Genomic DNA, 20,331 nt, shown 5'->3' with positions numbered 1-20,331 from the left:
AGAAGTATATATATATATTTTATGGTACTTTTCAAATATTTGAAATTCTAATGGTCCTAGATACAGTAAGAATAGCCGATGTAACTACTTTATTAACAGACTATAAGACTATGATTTTATATTTAATTCTAACTGAATAAACCTGAAGTATTACATAAGCAAAAGGTCAGAAGATCTCAGAACATCATAATAATGGCATTTCCTATTGAGATGGCTCTATTAATAATTACCGTCTTCAGTGATTGACGGAAAGAAGGACTTTACCTCCAAAGGAAGTTGACACAACGATAGCACATGCTGCTCTTACACAACAGTCCACACACACACATTGTCCAGAGCTGTGCTGTTGACGGAGACACTTGTCTCTCAGCTGACAGATGAGGGGACTCGGTGCTATTAGCGAGCGCGTGAGGAAGACGGGGGGAGTCAGCTGAGGGGAAAGTTCACAGTCAGTCGACGCCACGAACGACAACGCGCCATGGCGGGCAAAGGGAGAGTTTGTTCGGCCGGACGGAGCCAGCAGCTCCACAACTCCTCGGACTCGGACTCGGAGGCGGACGGTGGACCCGTCCGAGTGGTCTTTGGCGCCGGGCCGCCCGCGGGCTCCTTCCCGTGCAGCCAGGTGATCCACAGCGGGCACTTCATGGTGTCGTCCCCCCACAGCGACTCCGCGTCGCGCGGGAGGAAGAGCGGCGGCGCCACGAGATACGACTTCGACACGGTGAACAGGACGTGGTGCCAGACGTACCGGTACGGCCCGCTGAGCTCCGGGAGCCTGAGCATCGACCCAACTCTGAACCGCCTGTTCGACTGCATGTCCCTGGCCTACAGGTGGGTCCCTTCCTTCCAGTCAGGGCCCGGAGATCAGTTCAGCTGCTCTTACTACTTACTCCCACTTGTATCCCCTTTATTTCAGGTAATCTGTCACTGTAGATACATGATTTGTATAAAAGGGAGATCTTAGAAAGCAGTCGTTTGCATATTGTAGCCGACCTTGCAGGCTATAATTGAAATGTCCTCCCCTCCCTGCAGTGATCTCCCTCTTTAGTTCATCATTTACTATGTTTTATTGTGAGCCAAAAACTGCCTACTGTGTAGACTAAGAGCTCCGCGTATATATGTGTTTCAACATGTTTCCCTTTTTAAAACTCATAGTTAGCGTGCAGATGTGTTGGTAGAGGGGCTTCACTGTCCCTTGTGCAACAGCTTGGAAAGCTGGACTTTGATTGTAGTTGGCAGCTCTGGAAAATATTACAGTGCAACTGAGGGAAAGAAGAGACGCTCCTGAAACCATGCTCAGAATATGTGTTTATTATTATTATAATGTATTACATACAAGTCAAACAGACATGTAAACACCCACATGTGCATTCATATCTTCCCCTGCTATTTTTAAAGAGCACGTTTGTTTGTTTTTCTGATTTGAAAGATGTGCGCTTGGGAAAGTTAAGTCCTTATTGTTGACAACTTGTTCAAAAGAGTTGCCATCAACCTTTGGCCTAAAGAAGATAGTTTCCTGCCAGTTTTTTTTTTTTTATAGTTTGATGATTGTTGCACAATAAAACCAGAGCCAGGGGTGGTTATCAACAGACCACAATACTTACTTACTTACTTGCTCTGCTGCACATTTGTCGTTAACCAGACTGATGCTAATTGGTCCTTTGGTCGCCTCCAGCAATAATGCTGTCTCCGCTGGTTTCGGAGTGTGTGACATGCAGCGCTGTCACTCCATTAAAAGCATGTTGAAATTGATTCCCCAGGCTTCCTAGCAACTCCCAGAGCACCTCGCATTAGGAGGCCTCTTTCTCAGCACTCAGCAGGCTGAGAGACGCTGAAAAAAAGTGCAAACAGCCTGACAGTGTACCAGTGAACCAACTGATTGGGACCTATTAGTCAAAACCAGGACAGGTTTCTACCAAGGGGTGAGGCGGTGAGGCTACTGAATATTTTCCACTTTATTCTGAAGTGGAAAATAGTGTCTGTCCCTCTCTCACTGTTTTTAACAAGGGAGGAATAGCAGTGCAGTGAACATTGCCCATTTTCCATCTTAACAAATTGCCTATTTTCAGATTGATTGTGTGTTTTGTTTGCAGCGGTAAGATAGTCTCCCCCAAGTGGAAGTCTTTTAAGGGTCTGCGGTTGCTGTGGAGAGATAAGATCCGTCTGAACAATGCGATCTGGAGAGCTTGGTTCATTCAGTGTGAGTCCACCACTCTTCACCTCCGCAACAGAAAGTGCTTGACAAGAAAGTCAAAAGCTAAGAGCTAATTAATGACGAGAAATAAATGAGTCGAACATGAAGACGTCTTTTTTCGGTTCAAACGGCTAGAAACGTGTTGATGTTGTTGCTCTGTATGTGCTGTGTTTAGATGTGGAGAAGAGGAAGAGCTCAGTGTGCGGGTTCGTCACACCGCTGGAGGGCTCGGAGTCCGATTCCCATCGGAAACCTGAAGTGAGTGACTTGCGTCGCAGGGAAATGCATTTTTGAATCAAATTGGCCCGTTGAAGCACAAGCTGGCTTCCCAATTCAGTAAATAAAACATTTGTATTTATACTCTGATGAGTTTGGTCATGTAAGTCTTATGCTCGGTATTTCTGCATCATCAACAGGCAATTGTATTAGAGGGCAGCTACTGGAAGCGAAGGATCGAGGTGGTGATCAAGGAGTATCACAAGTGGAGGATTTACTATAAGAAGAGGGTGAGCACTTTTTTTTTTAGAACACATATTTCATCTCTTGTATAGTGTTACGTTCCCCGATTAAGGTTTAGGGGATGAAGGGAGTAACAAAGTAAATAACCCAGGGGAAAAGAATCACGGGCAACGTGTGAATAAACAAGAAAATGATTTATTAACAAGCAACTGAAACTGCTCACAAAGGCAACAACTGAAAACTACTTTCTTAAAAGGAAAGCGACGCTAAACCACAGCAATAATAAAGCAACTCAAAAACGCCATGCTAGGAATCGCACTAGTGGGTCAGACCATTGACACTTGGCGCACACACTAGAACGGAGGAGACCTAACACACCAACACACACAGTTTGGCTGCTGCCACACATGGATCACCGGCGGGGTCTCTATCGGTCTGGATCTCCCAGACTCTTATCCACCCTGGCACTAACCAGCGATTGAGAACAGCCGTGTTCACTCACGCGCTGCAGCTGGCAGGCAGGGAAAAGGGCGGCACCTGAAGGGACACTGGGGGTGGGATAGAGAGGGCACAGAGAAAACACGGCATGTAAAACCCACTCCCTAAAGACCAAACCACCGTTTGGACACAACCAACCCACGTAATACACCTCACATGAATTTACATGAAAACAACACAAATCTTACCCACGGGACAGAGCATCAGCCACTACATTGTCTGCCCCCTTCTTGTGCTTTATCTCGATGTTAAACCCTTGCACTAGCAGGGCCCAACGCATCAACCGCTGGTTATGATTGTGCATCTGGGCCAGGAAGACAAGAGGGTTGTGATCGGGGGTACACAGTCACCGGCGATGAACTGGAGCCCACATACAGTAAGAAAGGGATGACAGCATGGCTAACGCCTCCTTCTCAATGGTGGAGTAGTTCAGCTGGTGGGGCTTGAACTGCACAGAGAAGTAGCACACAGGATGGCACACATCTCTCTCGCCCTCTTGCAACAGCACAGCACCGGCTCCAGAAGCAGAAGCATCAACTTCAAGTTTAAGAGGACGCGAGAAGTTGAGAGCAGACCTTCCATCTGGCAGGAGACCAAGACCTCACGCCACAGTTTTTTCCCATCTGCAGTTGGGTTCATCAACAAAGCCCGGGACCCCCGCTGACTCTGTCATCCCCAGGACAATTTCCTACCGATACACTCCCCTGCACATCCCTTCATATTTAAATACACTTGACACGTTTAAATTACCCTTGTTTAAAGTACTGTTATCTGTTTGTCTGTATATTTTATTGTACATTTTAATATTTTATATTTTTTGCACTGTGTTGATTGTTTAACGTTATGCACCATCCACCATGTAAAACTCCTTGTATGTGCTGCGCTCACGTGTGCGAATGACGTGGTTGGTGTGGGACACTTTTCTTTCCACCACATAAGGACCTGAACAACGGGGCAGAGAGGGCAGAACCAGTCAGGTGTGACAGAAATAGCACTTTATCACCAGGCTTTAACTTTCGCTCAACAGCTGTTTCATCAAAGGGCTTCCCTCGCCAACATGGACGCACGCTGCAAACGCTCTGGACACAGGGAAACAAACTTCACCACGTCAGTCTTGGGAGTAGACTCAGACAGCAACTTTTCCTTAAACACTTTTAACGGGCCACACACTTCGTGACCAAAATCAAGTTAAGAAGGAATGAACCCAAGGGATTCTTGCTTCACATCTCGAATGGCAAAGATAACATACGGCACGCCCTCCTCCCAGTCCTTCCCGGTGTCCTAACAGTACTTTCTTAGCTTAGACTTCAGAGTCTGGTGCCTTCGCTCGAGTGCACCGTGTGACTCTGGATGATAAGAGCTAAACACCGAGTGGGAAACACCCAAGGACTGCAACATCTGTTTAAAGGCCTTGGAGAGAAAATGTGTTCCCTGATCATTCTTCATAACATTTGGTAGTGCAGAGGTGGTAAAGGACTTTTGCAACTGAGCGTCTTGGTGTTTGGAGCTCTTTGGAGCTACACTACGCTAACCTGAATTGGCTAACCAAGGCAGCAACATGACACCATAGCACAACAGGACACTTACAAGCTACGGTGCTTTTGAAAACTTTTGGAGAGACCAGAGAGGATCTACAACTCAACGAACACGTTCGCAGGAGGACCTCTTACTGGAACTGAGCTGCACGATGTACCAGGGTACACCGAAAACCTTATATTTCCCACGATTTAAGCTTCGGCCTTTTCCAAATGCACTCGTATTATTCAAACGTATCGTTCGGTTTGTAAGCCTCGTACCCAACGGTTTAATACGAATATGTGTATTGTTATACCCCTAGAAACAAATAATAACCCGTAGCCCATAATAACCCCATAATGAGGTTATTAGGAGGTGGTTCAACTGTAGAAGGACAGCACTGAAGGCCCAGGTATAAAATGCACGGCCCACCACTGATAATGGGACTAGATGCCACTCGGGTTGTGGTGCTCAAAGCGGCAAAAAAATAGATTTGGAGAAATCATGACCCTTCTCTATTTTTGATTTTGGGGTGAAGTGTCTCTTTAAGCTCAGGGGTCACCGCACCTTTGCCGTTGCAGCCACTAGACTGTGGTACAGCCTCCCCCTCTATCACATCTGCCCCTCCATTGACTTTCTTTAGTCGAGGCTCAACACTTCTAATTACTCGTGTTTCAATCCTTGTGGTGTTGCCGATTTTTTACTTGTACCTCAACTGTTGGTTAGATTGACATGACATTTTGACGAGGCATTCATTGTCCTCAGAGGAGGAATCCTACTGTCTTTAGAGACTCCCTGACTTTTCTGCTAGATCCACGTGCTGGTTGACATTTGTGGTTCAGATCCGAAATATATTGACGTTATTGGATGTACTGACACAATATTAGCTACCTATTTTCGAGGTCCCAAGAGGATGAATTCTGATGATCTTCCTGACGTTTCTATTAGTGCCACCAGCAGGTCAAAGGTTTCACTTATCCTAACAAATATCTCTACATCTACCTACTGGATGGATAACAGCTTAGCATTGCATAAATGTTCATGGTTCCCACATGATATATCCTACTAACTTTGAGGTCACATTTGTGGTTTTGAGTGAAATGTCTCAACAAGGTTTGGGTAGATTTCCATGACTTTTGGAACAGAAATTCATTCACATTCCCCTTATTAAGATGAATTGTTATGACTTCAAGTCAGAAACATAATTCTGTCCAATACTACTAAAGACATTCAGATTAGCCTCAGCTGCAACTGCTAATTAGCAAATGGTAGCATGCTAATATGCTAAACTAAGATGAGGAACATGATAAGTATTATATCAGCAGGATGTAGACTCTTAATCTTGTTACCGAGTCAAACTTTACACTTTTTCTTTTCTTTTCTTTTCTTTTGCAGCTTCAGACAAAGAAGGATGATATTCTATCAATGCTACAAGAGGTATGACAAAGCCCTGCTTTAACATTATTCCGGTACCTGCTGTAGGTTTTGGACCAACGCCAGACAAACATATTGATTTTGACTCCTAAAAAACTGAAGTTGGCCGACTGAGCAAGTCCTCAGCGCGTGTGTGTTGGTGACCTTCTAGCAGTGTTTACTTTTGAATGCAGCTGCAGCTCAACATATGACCATCAAAGTCCTCCATGCGGCTATTTTTAACACGTGGATATAGCCTCCCTCCGTTGACGGCAGAGACAAAGGGGATGAAAACAAAAAGAAGAAAAAAAAGAAACGTGCAAAACAACTTGCGTCATGGCCCGGCCTTTGCAGCCAATTGACACATATTGATTGCAAGCAGCGACAATACCTCGAACACCCCTTTAGGCTTCATCTTCATTCAAGTGAAATAGCTGCAGAACTTAATGTCACTTAATCAAATCTGACCTACTTCCAGCAGCGCTTTATAAAAGTTGAGCGGGCGGAGGGGCAGCGAGTGAGACGGCGACGTCACTGTGACACAAACAAACAGAAGATCAGACCCTGGGGTAAGCACCTCATTCATGATAGTATTCACATGAGAATGTGACATGTGCACTCGCAAGTAACGGCCCACTGGGTGGCTGTCTCGTCCCGCTACATTCACCTGTGGCATCATCATCCTTAGATCTACCGTGTCATTGGAAGCCCAGGTATTAACTCAGGTCAAAGATAATATCTGTTTGTCTGGAGCCCAAACTGTGAATGTATTGTGCGGCATTTCAAAGGGCACATATCAGCACAAAGTTGACCTGTCAAAGATCACTAAACCAGGTTTGTATGCTCTTGTTTTCCCAAAGCGTTATCTCGCCTTTCTCCTGACAGATTACATCCAGTGGCTGGGGAAAAACACCAGAGTAAAACCCAGGGTTTTGTAATATTTCATGTTCTTTAAAACAGGGTTTCTCAGCTCTCAAAGCCCCAATCTAAATTCTCTCTAATTTGCGCTGTGCAGCATATTACATACTACACTATCAGTCCTCGTTTTAAAGCTAAGTCAAACAGAGCGAAACAAAGTCCTGCCAAGTTACCAAATCAGGTCATAAATAAAGACAGGGCAGCTAGTCATTTGGATAAGGAGCAATACGGTAATTATTTTAAAGTTGAAGCACTCACTTAAAGTCAGCTTTAGACTCGTCATTTTTATTTTTCTGGATGTATTAGGACTATGCCAGTCTTCATTTTTCTGATCTTTTAAGGTAAATTACTTGAAACGTATAGATACTCTCAAGTTGAGTCCAAATGCAATTTGAACGAAATGACCCTCTTTTCAAAAGTGAAGTAAAGTTTGTTTCTCACCATGAAACAGTACCATCGAAAAGGTTTAGAAGACAAATAGATCCAATGGCATTGAAGAATACAAATACTATACTAAGCTTCGTCGGGGTTATGATTATGAGGGGGTCCTTGGAAGGATTTCTCACCTGAAAGGGGTCCCTGGTTCCAAAAAGAAACAAAAAACTGTCATGACCAATGAGAAGTCTGTTCTTTGATTTAGATATAATATTACAATGTTTCTTTAGCCACAAAAGCGGTGTGATCCTAGGGATGTTGGTCAGTCCACCTCAGACTGAATTATCTCAACAACCCTATTGGATGGATTGCCCTCGTCCTATAGAGGATGCATTCTAATGACTTTGATGATCCACAGCCTTTTCCTCTCGTGCCACTATTTGGCAAATCTCAACATTGCCTTTAAACTCAGCTGTAATTGTGTTTACGTCTTGTTATCAAATATTAGCATGCTAATACCCTGAGATGGTGAATGCTTGTGATGGTAAATATTACCTGCTAAACAAATATTAACATATTAGCGTTACTGTGAGCATATTAGCATGCCGGTGTTAGCATTTAGCGCAAAGCACCCCTGTGCTAAAGAACAGTCTTGTACAGTCAATAGTGTATCCGCACCACTAGTCTTGATCCTATCTTATCCTATACTCTGTATGAGAGACGAAATAGCTTCACTCAAGACAAAAGGAAGAGATGGTCTGCATCAACAGTCTGTATCTTTAGTTTCATCTCATTTTTATTACCTGACTTTTGCACATTTTATTTCTTTTCCATTTGTTGCAGGAAACACCTCAACGGAAACAAAAAGTAAATAATGGCCATCGGAAGTGATGGCTGCATACATGTCTAATTTATTCTTTAACCGAGGCAGCAGCAGTTTGTGTTGGTTGGGGGCCTCGGGTCTCGCTGTTTGCTCGCACGTGAGTGTGTCCGCCAGAATTAGGTCAGGGACAAAAGGCTGCTGCTCTCATTGAAACGGTGAGACATCAAAATGACGAAATGAACAAAGCCAACATAATGATAACCTCTAAGAGGCTAGTGTTTTTGAACAATATGTCAAAAGTGCTTTTTTCCTACTTGCACACACTCTCGCTCAAAGAAAAACAAATTGAGAGGTAAATGAATAAATTATAAGAAGGGATGTCGTGTGCTTAGACGTAATCAAAACAGTTTCCGGCTCAATCTAGGCTTCCCTATATATGTGGTGTCGGAGTTAGAAGTGGAGGGTAAAGACAAGAAGAGGGTGAAGCAACGAAGGGGAAAGAGGACCGGTCTGGAGCTTCATCTTCTGTGAGTGTTTCACTGAGAAGAGAATGGGCATTAAATGTCTGGAAATTAGATGGGATAGTGGAAGAGATACAACTATATGTGTTTTTGTTTTGTGTAAGTGGATGTAAATTGTGTTTCAGCGAGTTGGCATTGACATATTCTTAAGAGCTAGTTAATCTTTCACTCTTTTTATACACAACACCATATGCTGGACATGGACAGGTGGGTGCGAGGACCAAACTCCATCAATGCATCACTTTGCCTTTTCAGTCCTATTTGTAGGGAGCCCTCTGATGGATAGATCAGTGATTGGCTTGTCACTAGAAGTTGATCCTATGTTTGGATCTCTGGCTGATGTGCTCCAGGGTCAGATCTGCCAGGCCAAGCTGGAGAAATGGTCCAATCAGATGTACCAGGAGCCTGAGGCTGCGCCGGTGGAGGTCCACATGTTTGACCTGGACTGCCTCCTGTCCGACATCTCCGACACCCTGTTCACCATGACACAGAAGCCGTGTGCCTGGGCCGGTGACCGACACGACAGTGAGTAGTCAGCACATCTTCAGAGTCACCTTCAGCTGTGACCAGATTATGGACAACTGGTGGCCTTTGAGCTGCATGACGACATCAAAACATGTCTTTCTTTTCATTGGGCATTCATCATTTGGATGCATCGTTTGGCTGAAAAATAAATTGTATTTATTCAAAATGTTTTTCATCAAATAACTCATGAAACCTAGCTGCTTTATGCCTAGAGGACAGACTTAAGGTTAGATCAACTACGTATGTATGTATGTCTATATGTCATGTAATATAGTGAGATGTAATTCATGTTCTGACTGTTTGAACCGTTTCATTTTTTTCACAAGATATTTTTGTACAAGGTGTTTCTCTCTGTGCTCTTCTCACTGGTTTGACATGGACTCCATGGAAAGATATGACGTACTTCCATGCACCAATCAGGATGTAACAATACAATTGTTGCTTATTTAGTCATGAGCATTTAAAGGCAAAGTTTGACATTTTGGGAAATCCCCAAAATATTTGCTTTCTTGCTGAGAGTTAGATCGGGAAGATCGATACCACTCTCGTGTCTGTCCGTTCAATATGAAGCTACAGCCGGCAGCCGTTTAGCTTAGCTTAGCATAAAGACTGGAAACGGGGGTGATGCAGTTAGCCTGGCTCTGTCCAGTGAGTGACAGAATCTGCCTGCCAGCCACTCAAAAGCTCACTGATCAACACTGGAGGCGTTCAGTACATCTGCAAACAAACAGACAGAGCCCGGCTAGGTGTGTCTCAGACTTTATGCTAAGCTAAGCTAACCGGCTGCTGGCTGTAGGGTGCTATTGAACGCATTAATTTCCTGAAATGAATTATTACTTTTATGTTATCGACATTTTAGTCAAGAGGCTTTAATATTTGACCTCAGTTTTGTCATTTGGTGCAGCTGATGGGTCACATGGGTCAGCCAAAGGAACCCACCCTGCAAATAAGGAAATCCTCTATGATGAAAGAAAAAAAAAAAGCACACACCATAAGGCGGACTATTAACAGATGCACTCACTCACATTTCTCTGTTTCTCATGTCTGATATGATGTTCTCTTCGTCCTCAGCGTACACCAGCAATGCTGATATAATCCAGCCAGGTCTGACTCCGCTGCAGCCCAACCTGGATGATTTCATGGATATACCAGGTACTCTCTACTACTACTGTCTGTCTGTCATCTTAACATGCTGTCATTGTATGGCAGCAGATCAATATTGTTTAAGAAGATCCTGGTAAGAAGTATCGATGGTTTTCAAGTCATTAATCTTTAACTTTAATGACATTTCTGACGGGCTACAATCCGCAGCACTCATCCTGATTCACATGTTCATTACTCAGACACAATGCAAAATAAAAGTGTACTAATATTAAGTCTTTAAAGCTGAATTTAAGATTCAATTGCAGATCGTTTTTTCACATGACATATCTGATTTATTGTTGATGCGTCAAAGAAAAAAGAAATCTGTTCTCGAGTGACCCTCCTTTGTTTATCTGCAGTAATGTTCCTCAGAGGTTGGAGGAGGGTCAAAGGCAGGGTTGAGCGAGGAGAATGGGGAAGTGGAAGAGGATGTATTTAACACCCACCCTTGGCTCTGGCGCTGGCTATGAGGCCAGGGAATAAAGGGATGGACAGGGAGATGGTGTGCAAGAAATTCAGATTTTTTTATTAAAGCGTCTATAATCAATATTTTCATAATAACGATGAATAGCAGGCGGATGTTTTCAGCCATCAAGCTTTGATAAACACATTGTACACTAGCTGCTCAGCACCAAACAGCAGACGGACACAGTTGGGGACTAGCTGGTGAATGCAGCGCAGTATTTAGCAGCTGAAGAGACAGATATTTATTGCTGCACATCTTGGCGTGTTTCCACCACTTGTAGGTCAGTGGAATAGTGTGACATAAATTGGTTGGACATGTGCGTCCTCGTGTCAGACACAAACAAATCGGGGAACCACCAGGTGAAAACCTCAGAGTCTCAAAAAGTTGTACAGTCTGGGAGTTGTCCGTGTTTTCGTCTTGCTACTTTAACCCTTTCACAGTGCGATCGGTTGTACTTAGCTCCACCCTCTCGTGTCACAACTGGTTGCAAAAAAAAACCAAGATGGCGACGGCCAAAATACGGAACTCCAGGCTTCAAAATCCAAAGTCTACAAACCAACGTGTGACGCCACGGCGACGACGTCCACTTCTTACATAGCCTACAGTCTATGGGACCCGCTTATAGGAACACGGCTAGGGCTACCAGAGGTCAAACACTCTACAGGTAACCTTGGAAAGGTGTGCTTGCCGAACGTCTAGCCCGCAGGGAGGCACAGAGAGCAGAGGAGCAGGTCGCAGTTTAGCCCCTTGCTGCCTGCGGTTGTTTTGGCCCCCTTCGTGTGGCTTTCGGTGAAGCGGCCCTGTGGCTACAAAGTCAGCCTTTGTAACCCACAGACAACCAGTGCCGCTGCTGGAACACATTGTGTGTGTGTGTGTGTGTAGCTGTTTGTTCTCACAGCGTTGGCCGGGTCCTGTGGGATCAGCTGTCCGCCTCTCTGTTGGTCACAAGACCCAGGGAGCTCGCGAGCGTCCGCCCGTCAGAGCGACGCGGTTCAGTCCAGTACTTCTCTGAAATGGAAACACGGAGGACTTTTGTGAGGCATGCCGGTGGATTCTCCTTACTGAGGTGAAACCAGAAACACCGGTATGTATTTTCAGATTTGACTTGTGCCTTACAGAGGTTGTGTCATGTTGGATTGCTCCAACAAGCCGAAAACAAAGTTCTTTTGACTGAAGCGAGTGAGTTAATATTTGTCTCCTCTTTGAAATAGTTTTAATCACAGATGGCAGCTCGGCACATTCAGTTGCCAGCCTGACTCCAAAAATATGTGACCTGACAGATCCGGCGCGAATACCTTGAATGACCAACCACGCACACAGAGCGCCTCGCTGTGTTTTGGACGGTGACTCTCTGTGTGATGTTCTGGCGCTGCGGGTGTTTTTATTTTCCGTTTTGTTGCTCGATTGTCGTGAAATGTGATATCAAACTGCAGACTGACACTTTATAACTGGGATAAATATATCCCTATTTCTTTTTTCATTCAGTCTATTTCCCCTTATTGCAAAGCACTTTGTTTTGTATGAAAGGTGCCACACGAAACAAATTGATAATAACAATGATACTATAATAATAATATTAATAATAACAATACTTATACTAATAACATGTCACCATCAACATTATAATTATTATAATTATATTTCCATTAGAAGACACCATGAGGTGGCTGCATGTGCTCTGTTGTGTTAATTTAAAAGTACTATTACATTTGTAGATTTGGGCTCGTTCCATCTGAATCAATGCTCAAAGTTTCTTCATACTTGACAGTCTGTGTGTGTGTGTGTGTGTGTGCGCTTTTCCCAGATATCTTTATGAACTACCGGGGCCAGCCCACTGAGCAGACTGTTTTTGCTGACTGGGGCTATTTTGAGAGCTCGCCCAGCACAGCGTTTGCTCTGCTTCCCTCCTCTGTGGGGACGACTCCTCAGCTGCTCCTCGACACCCAGCTGGCTCAGGTACTGCCGGTGTAGACGGCTCCTCCTGCTTGTGGCATGCACCTCTGCAGAAATACTCCATTACCAATCCGACGGTGCTGTTGTTTAACCTGTAAAGTAGGCTGAGTCTTTCTCTTGCAGCCCAATCTGTCGTCTGACGGTTTGCCTCAGCCCTCCTCATCCAATACCCGGACAGACCAGACCAGTCAGGGCCAGGTTTGCGGTGAATACCACACATCTAGTATCATATCGGGCGCCATGCCCTACGGACATCAGTCGTACCCCGATCCAGCTGTTTCTATAGCGTTCACCAACAGCATCGAGCAGCCGGCCTCTTCAAGTATTCCCTTTCTGTACCCGCTGCCATGCCACAAGTTTGGTTACTACACAACCACCAGCGTGACCCCCACGGTCATCACTCACACCGCCTCCACCATGGGGGCCCAGGGCTCCGTGCACCACCAGGCCCCTGGCTACCCTCACACAGGGGACACGTACCCTCAGACCCCCTGCCACTCTCTCAGTTACCCGGAGACCGTGTCCGACCTGGTCCACACAGCGCTGCCCCCATGCTCCGCGGCCCACTGCTTCTCGGTCCCGGAGCAGGTGGCCGTCACGGGGGTCAGAGGGAAGCACAGGCAGAAGACGGGAGGAGTGAAAACAGTCGGCCCCTCTGTGGCGCCGGCCAACCCCCCGTCCACTGCGACCACACCCACTAGCTGCCTGGCCAAGCTGCTCTCCTCCAGCGCCCGTGAACGTGAGTCCGTTCTGTCTTTTGTTCCATCTTTAACAACAGTTATTAATCTGAATCATGTTTCTGTGAGACAAAATGAGCAAACTCTTGTTTTTTTTTTTGGTGCTTTCAGGGAAGCCACCGCTGGGATTTGATACGTCTCTAGTGACAGCCAAGGGTCAGAGGTCATCATCGCCCAGCTCCTCGGTGAGCCTGTCCTTTAGTATCTCAAGAGCAATGTGTTCATTTGTGTTGAAAACTGGCTTGTGCAATAACTGAGATGTAAGAACAACATATTGCGGTTTTTACAGGGGAATGTTGTGCCAAACTTGGCCAGCACATTGGCTTCCTCCAGCTGTTTTTTTTGTTTTGTACGGATTAAATAAACAAGATAGGACTGCATTAATTAGTGAACATCACGGAGGTAGATTTTATTATCTTCAGGCAAAGCTGGGCTAGCTGTTAAACCTTTGTTCCCAGGTTCCGTCCGAAATTCAACACTAACATGCATTTATTTATATGTATATATGTATATACATATAAATAAATAAATATATTTATATATATATAAATATATATATTTATATGTATATATATTTATATGCTGTCCGCCATTGAAATATGGACAGCGCTGTTACGTCAATAACGTTTCAACTTAAATTAAGGTATGAGACTTCAATTTTCTAGGCGTACTATATTGTTTAAAGTAATTCAGACTTTATGATTCTCACAAATCATCGTTTGGTCACATGAGGTCGGCACGTGTCTCGCTGGTTACGCATCTCCAACAGGCAAGCAGGCTCTCAGGAAGTGACGTGGTGATGACAGCTCAGCGCCTGTGAAAAGATACATTCTGCTGTTTATTCACTTAAAAGTATTTTGAACGATATTGAGTATGTAGTGCATTGTCTTTGTGCTATGCTAAGCTAACCTGGCGCTGGCTGTAGCTTCATATTAATTGTACAGATATGAGATAAGTCCATTTAATTCCAAATAAGTCCATTTGGATTTCTGTTCTGACAGTTTGAGTATATTTTGTTCATCAGGGGTCTGACATGGATCTATGATATGGCATAGTAATATGTTATGGTATAATATATGGTTAACTTGTGTGTTGTGTAGCAGTCAAGCAGCAGTGCTCATGTCGGAGGAGCTTCGTCGCAGCTGCAGCATGGAGCCGGTTGGCCGGCAGGGATCCCAGTGTTGACGCCTCCGCACTGCCAGAGTGCCCCCCTGGGTCACAGCGGACCCCACGCCAGCATCTCCAGAGGCTTGGCCGTGTCCGCCCCGCTCGCCCACGGCTCCTCCACAAACATCGGCTCAACCCTCCTCATACCCAAGACCGAGAAACTATCTCCCGTCCAGCTCTACGGTGCGGATAGGAGCAGCCTAACAGGTATGCCCTCAATGTTACAGAACCACTGAAGTGAACACTGACACTTGTCAGGTGGCTGCAATGGTCAAATGTACATGTTCAGACAATAAGCCTGGCTATATGAGCTCTGCAGAGACACTGATGATTCATGATGACTCTGCTGGCCATAAAATATATATTTTATATTATTTTAGTATATATACTTGCATAAATAATTAATCAAATAATGTATTCGTTTTTGGCAGCTTTCATCCTTAATAGTAGAGGTCATCTAATTTCCCTGCAAATGTAATGAATAGATATTACAGTTTGTCTTTCTTTTAGTTAATTTTCCAGGACGTACAGGCCAAACATCGCCACCAAACCCTTTGGATAAAATCTCCAACCCCGAGTCCCCACACTCATGCTTCTCAGGACACGGAAAGATAGAATCAAGTAAGGTAGGACATACTGTCTCATTTCATCTACATATCTATGTTTTCATTGTACAGCATGACATTTAATGTATATATTTATATATATGTATTTATATAAATGTGTGTATATGTATATATATATGTATTTATATAAATGTATATATATATGTATTTATATATATATATATGTATATATATATATGTATTTATATATATGTATGTATGTATATATATATATATATATGTATGTATATATATATATGTATTTATATATATATATATATATGTATGTATATATATATGTATTTATATATATATATTTATATAAATGTATGTTTATATATGTATTAATATATATGTATATTTTTATATATATGTATTTATATATATATTTATATTTATATATATATATATATATATATTCATTTATATTTATATATATATAGACAATAATTATATATATAAATTAAACCATGTCCTTGCCCAATGAGTGCTCAATAAGTGAACAGGAAACTGTTGACCCAGCACGTCAATCTGGGTGTGACATGTGATGTGCATATTTCTACACTGCATACATTATCTGCAGCAAACAGAGACCAGAAGGATAACTCACATCTCGGCTGAGCAGAAGAGGCGCTTCAACATCAAACTGGGATTTGACACGTTACATAACCTCGTGACAACGCTCAGTTCTCAGCCAAGCATAAAGGTACTGTGAACAGACGTGCAGCTGCTTTAGAGAGAGAAGCAACGAGAGGAGGGGCAAAGTTTAACCGGAAAAATGGATGTAAATACAGCTAAATATTGGCAATTTGTGAATAATTGTGGCAGTGACGTGGTGATCCCTGTCGTCTGCTGGCACAGATCAGCAAAGCCACCACACTACAGAAGACTGCCGAGTACATCAGTAAGATGCAGCAGGAGAGAGCTCAGCTGCACGAGGAGGCTCAGAGACTCAAAGAGGAGATCCAGCTCCTGAACTCTGCTGTCAAGTGAGACTTTTAGCCATGCTGGACTTCCCTAGTGTGTGTGTGTGTGTATGTATGGTTATGTATGAATGTGTGCAGGCATGGGAGTGTATGCACATACATTAGGATTGGGTGGATATTTCTGTTTAACATTACATCAGGGTGATATTAGAACTTAATTTAAAGGACACATTGAACATTTGGAAAGGATTTCTAAAGGGTCAATATGAACAGTGGGAATGATCACATCAAGTTATAACTGTTTCCATGCCCATTTTGGTACCTGACTACTGATTTAAGATGGTAATATCACATGTTGGTATTTCCCTGCTGATACAAAGGTGCGCCGCACTGCTTTGCTGACTCTGCGTTTTCTCTTCATGCAGCGCGTGCCAGCTGCAGCTGCCGGCCACCGGTGTGCCCATCACACGGCAGCGCTTCGACCACATGAGGCAGAAGTTCCGAGAGTACGTCCAGGCACAGACGCTGCGAAACTGGAAGTTTTGGATCGTATCCTTTTGTGAATGTGAATCTGACCAGAGGTTAACTAAAAACATCTCGCTGCCGCGAACACAACAAAAACTCAAACAAAAAACAAAAAAGAATGTGACTAGAATATAAATCCGGTGTCGGATACTAAATGTGCTCGTCTATTCCTATGTGGGGTTCTTATGTGTCAGTACTTTGCAGCATAAACCGGCTTCTTCAGACATTGGAAGGAATGTCAAATTTAGTTTTGTTCCCAACACCCTTTGAATCCAAATGAACTAATTACACAGAGCCTTATGCCAATCTGGAAGGAAACGGAGAAGGATGTCTATTTTTAAATTCACACAAAGCACATTCTTCATCTGGGGCGTCTCAGTGTCATCAGGCAGATAAACTAAATGCTAGTTGCATAAAAAAAGCAATATTAAACCATAACTCTTTCCTCACCCAATCCTTTACTGCTTCCCTTATCTTGGAGGCAAGATCATAGGATTAGATTACCATTTTATCATCTTTGTGTGTTGCACAAATACACCTTCAGGGTGTTTTTCTCTGCATGAATATTGAGGTATTTTCTATGCTCCCTCAAGAGATGTGCATGTATCCAACTGCTGATATAATGAATTCAAAACATAAAGTTCTCCAAGAGGATCTTTCCTCTTTACGCAGAGTCAAGATAGAAGCATTAACCGTATATGTGACTGTGCTATTCAACAATGGCAAGTGACTTATTCTGTTTTTTTGTCTAGTTTAGTGATGTTTCCAAAATAATGAGCTACTTGCAGTGTCGTGACTGAAGTTTCCATTAAAGAGTAAGTCTGACGATATTGTAATATGTATTCTTGTTACCGTGAACAAATCCCATGAAAAGACCAAAACCAACAACAATTAAATTGATCCTACAAACAAGTCCGATATATCGTATTCCTCTGTGCACAGAGCTCCATTTGTAGAAACTGTAGAATGGCATAGAAAATACTTTTTGCATGCAAATGGCAGAAAAATGTCTTTAATTTGTGCGTGCAAAACCTTTTATTAAAAAAAGATACAGTAAGACACATCCTGTAGCATCCAAACAGGACACATTTACATTAAAACACATGGTAGAGCAGGGTCGCCCTTCACTCAGAGGATCGGCAGTTCGATCCCTGACTCTGCTAGTCCATGTCGATGTGTCCTTGGGAAAGACACTTAACCCCAAATTGCTCCCGCAGGCTGTTCCTGCTGTATGAATGGGTGTGAATGTTAGTTAGTCCTGATGGGCAGGTGGCACCTTGCATGGCAGCCCCTCCATCAGGGTGTGAATGGGTGAATAATGACATGTAGTGTTAACGCGGTTTGAGTGGTCAGAAGACTAGAAAAGCACTGTACGAGTACAAGTCCATATTCTATTTACATATCATATCTAGACAGGACACATTTACATTAAAACACAATGATATGCAGTATTACAAACTCATGAGCCACACTGTTGCACTGGATGACATGTTCCTTCATTAGTTTATTTTGAGTTCATCAGAGACACGTCCTCCTGCTGTAAATACTCACTAGCACACTAATTGCGTATTAATCCGCAGCTGAAAATAGTTCCCCAAAAGATACCCTATTTACCAGTGACATTTGCTAAAACAAACTACAGCTTCTGTTCCAAGAATTTGCAGCTGCCTTTTTTGTGTGTTTTTCTAAGAAATTAAACTATATTTATGACATGTTTTTGACTATTTTCTCAATGGCACCAGCCAACCGTATCACTGCGCAGAAGGAAGCCTGGACGAGATGAGCTCACGCTAATGTCAACAATAATGGTGACCTCCTGGGCTGCGCTGCGCTGTAACGTTAGCTAGCTCAGTGGTGCGAGGTGAGCCAGCAGTATCGAGCCTCCTTCAAGCGAGCTGATACGGTTGGTGGGCGTGGTTTGGTAGAAAGGAAATAGTTCCTACATGAAACTACTCACAACAAGGTCTGTGGATTTTCTTGAGGGTCATGATTTCCGGAATGAAATATCGTTGAGTTTTTCAAATGGAATTCTTTTTTTTTTGGAAAACTATGTAGTTTTGATTTTGGGCGAGCTGTTCCTTTAATATCAATTAAGTAACGTTAGGAAAACAAGAACTTAAGTGTGTCAAATGACTTATTTCCTCAACTCAGCATCAGTTCAGCATCATCATCGAGCCGCTGTTCGAGTCCTACAATGGAATGGTGTCCACTGCCAGCGTGGAGGACTTGTGTCAATCCACTCTGTCCTGGATGGACCAGCACTGTTCCCTGCCTGCCCTAAGACCCAGTGAGTGCAGCACAACTTGTTTACTCCACGCACATCTGAACCCGTTTTCTTACTCCGTATTATCGCCAGTGTTCTTTCTCACTGGCTATAATGTGTGTTTGTCGTCTCCCTGCGTGTCCCCCTCAGTGGTTCTGAGTTCACTCCGTATCCTGAGTACCACCACGGCCATCCTGACAGACCCCAGCCTGGTGCCGGAGCAGGCCACCCTCGCCGTCACCCAGGGCGACCCCGCTGCTGCCCTGGCCCACTCCTTACAGCCCGCCACTCGGGACAATATGCACCCCATGTGACCGAGAAGAACAGACTCAGTGGAAACTTAACTGGAATCGGACAGAAGACCACAAGTCCGAGGAGAGCCTGTGGAGTGGTTTAAAAAGACTGGACGTTCCTCTCCCAGACTTTTAATAATGCATAGTCACATTCCAAGTAAAACTCGCCAGCTGCAAAAAGAATGTATTCCCTAGGAACTATATGTGATTCATGCTTAAATTCTTGTAAAAGCATAACATACTTGTACTATACAAGCAAAAAGTTTAGATGAAGTTCAGTCACTGTGAATAGCTTCAATTTCTGTTTAAATACTTTGGTAACATCAGCTGACTGCATTTATTCTCAATTCCTTTCACATCCCAGGTTGTCTTTTTTGTGTGTAATATATTATTGTCTTCAATCGCGGACATTTTCTCGATACAATGTCTTATTGCACCTCGTACTTATCTCACGCTGTATTGGGTATCACACACCAGTGCTAGTATACAGTAAGAGAAAACAAGTAGCTTTAGTAGGCAGTATTTAGTATTTCAGAATATAAAGTTAAGTGGTTCTCAAAGTGGAGTTTGCAGACCATCAGGGCTCCTTGAAGGCGGCCCAGAGAGTCCCCAGTAAAATGAACAATACGGAACATATTTCCTTTGAATCAGGACAAAAGTCATCTTAACTCAAGAGTTGTGTCAAATGCCTATGCGTCTACTGTTACTTAAATATTTTTCTTTTTTTGTTGGGATAAATCATTGACCATCACAACCGCCAAACCTAAGACACAGCATGCAGTTTATAGAAGAACATTCCTGAATACACTGATACAGGTCTTTATCACAGCAGACATTTGACTACAACTGGTCCTAATGACAGAGGGCTCTGTTCGATTCGAGTTGGCCCATTGAGCATTGACGGTGAACCAGCATGCACAATACCAGGAGCCTGGAACTGCAGCTAAATGGAATTCATCCATCAGTAGCTTAATTATGTACACCTGCGCGTTTCCTCCTGCGACATGTTGAA

At 43.5% G+C, this 20,331-nt stretch overlaps 1 protein-coding gene across 2 annotated transcripts; it reads left to right on the top strand.

Moving 5' to 3' along the window:
* The first annotated feature begins 348 nt into the window (after positions 1-348).
* mlxipl (MLX interacting protein like) lies at positions 349-19,734 on the top strand. 2 transcript variants are annotated; one of them, XM_079171337.1, is made up of 17 exons: positions 349-831; positions 2,094-2,200; positions 2,370-2,452; positions 2,611-2,700; positions 6,062-6,103; positions 9,067-9,241; positions 10,313-10,393; positions 12,655-12,806; positions 12,927-13,542; positions 13,652-13,725; positions 14,641-14,914; positions 15,218-15,333; positions 15,896-16,018; positions 16,174-16,301; positions 16,664-16,787; positions 18,921-19,050; positions 19,177-19,734. In XM_079171337.1, exons 1-17 carry the CDS (start codon positions 479-481, stop codon positions 19,338-19,340), a joined length of 2,832 nt encoding a protein of 943 aa, XP_079027463.1. In that variant the 5' UTR covers positions 349-478; the 3' UTR covers positions 19,341-19,734. The 2 variants fall into 2 exon arrangements, with proteins under 2 accessions (XP_079027463.1, XP_079027464.1); XM_079171338.1 differs by lacking the exons at positions 16,664-16,787; positions 18,921-19,050; positions 19,177-19,734 and having other exon boundaries at positions 16,141-16,217.
* Positions 19,735-20,331: the final 597 nt, after the last annotated feature.

Source organism: Pholis gunnellus (assembly GCF_910591455.1).
Source record: "Pholis gunnellus genome assembly, chromosome: 13".
NCBI lineage: Eukaryota > Metazoa > Chordata > Actinopteri > Perciformes > Pholidae > Pholis > Pholis gunnellus.
The sequence above is the reverse complement of the archived record's forward strand: the minus strand, read 5'-3'. Positions and strand labels throughout refer to the sequence as shown.

What these genes read in the sequence shown, in the direction of transcription:
- mlxipl (XM_079171337.1), top strand. Translation starts at nt 479, where the DNA reads ATGGCGGGCAAAGGGAGAGTTTGTTCGGCCGGACGGAGCCAGCAGCTC. An exon ending in TGCATGTCCCTGGCCTACAG is followed by an intron (nt 832 to 2,093) that starts GTGGGTCCCTTC and finishes TTTTGTTTGCAG; the next exon opens with CGGTAAGATAGTCTCCCCCA. An exon ending in GGCCGGTGACCGACACGACA is followed by an intron (nt 9,242 to 10,312) that starts GTGAGTAGTCAG and finishes CTTCGTCCTCAG; the next exon opens with CGTACACCAGCAATGCTGAT.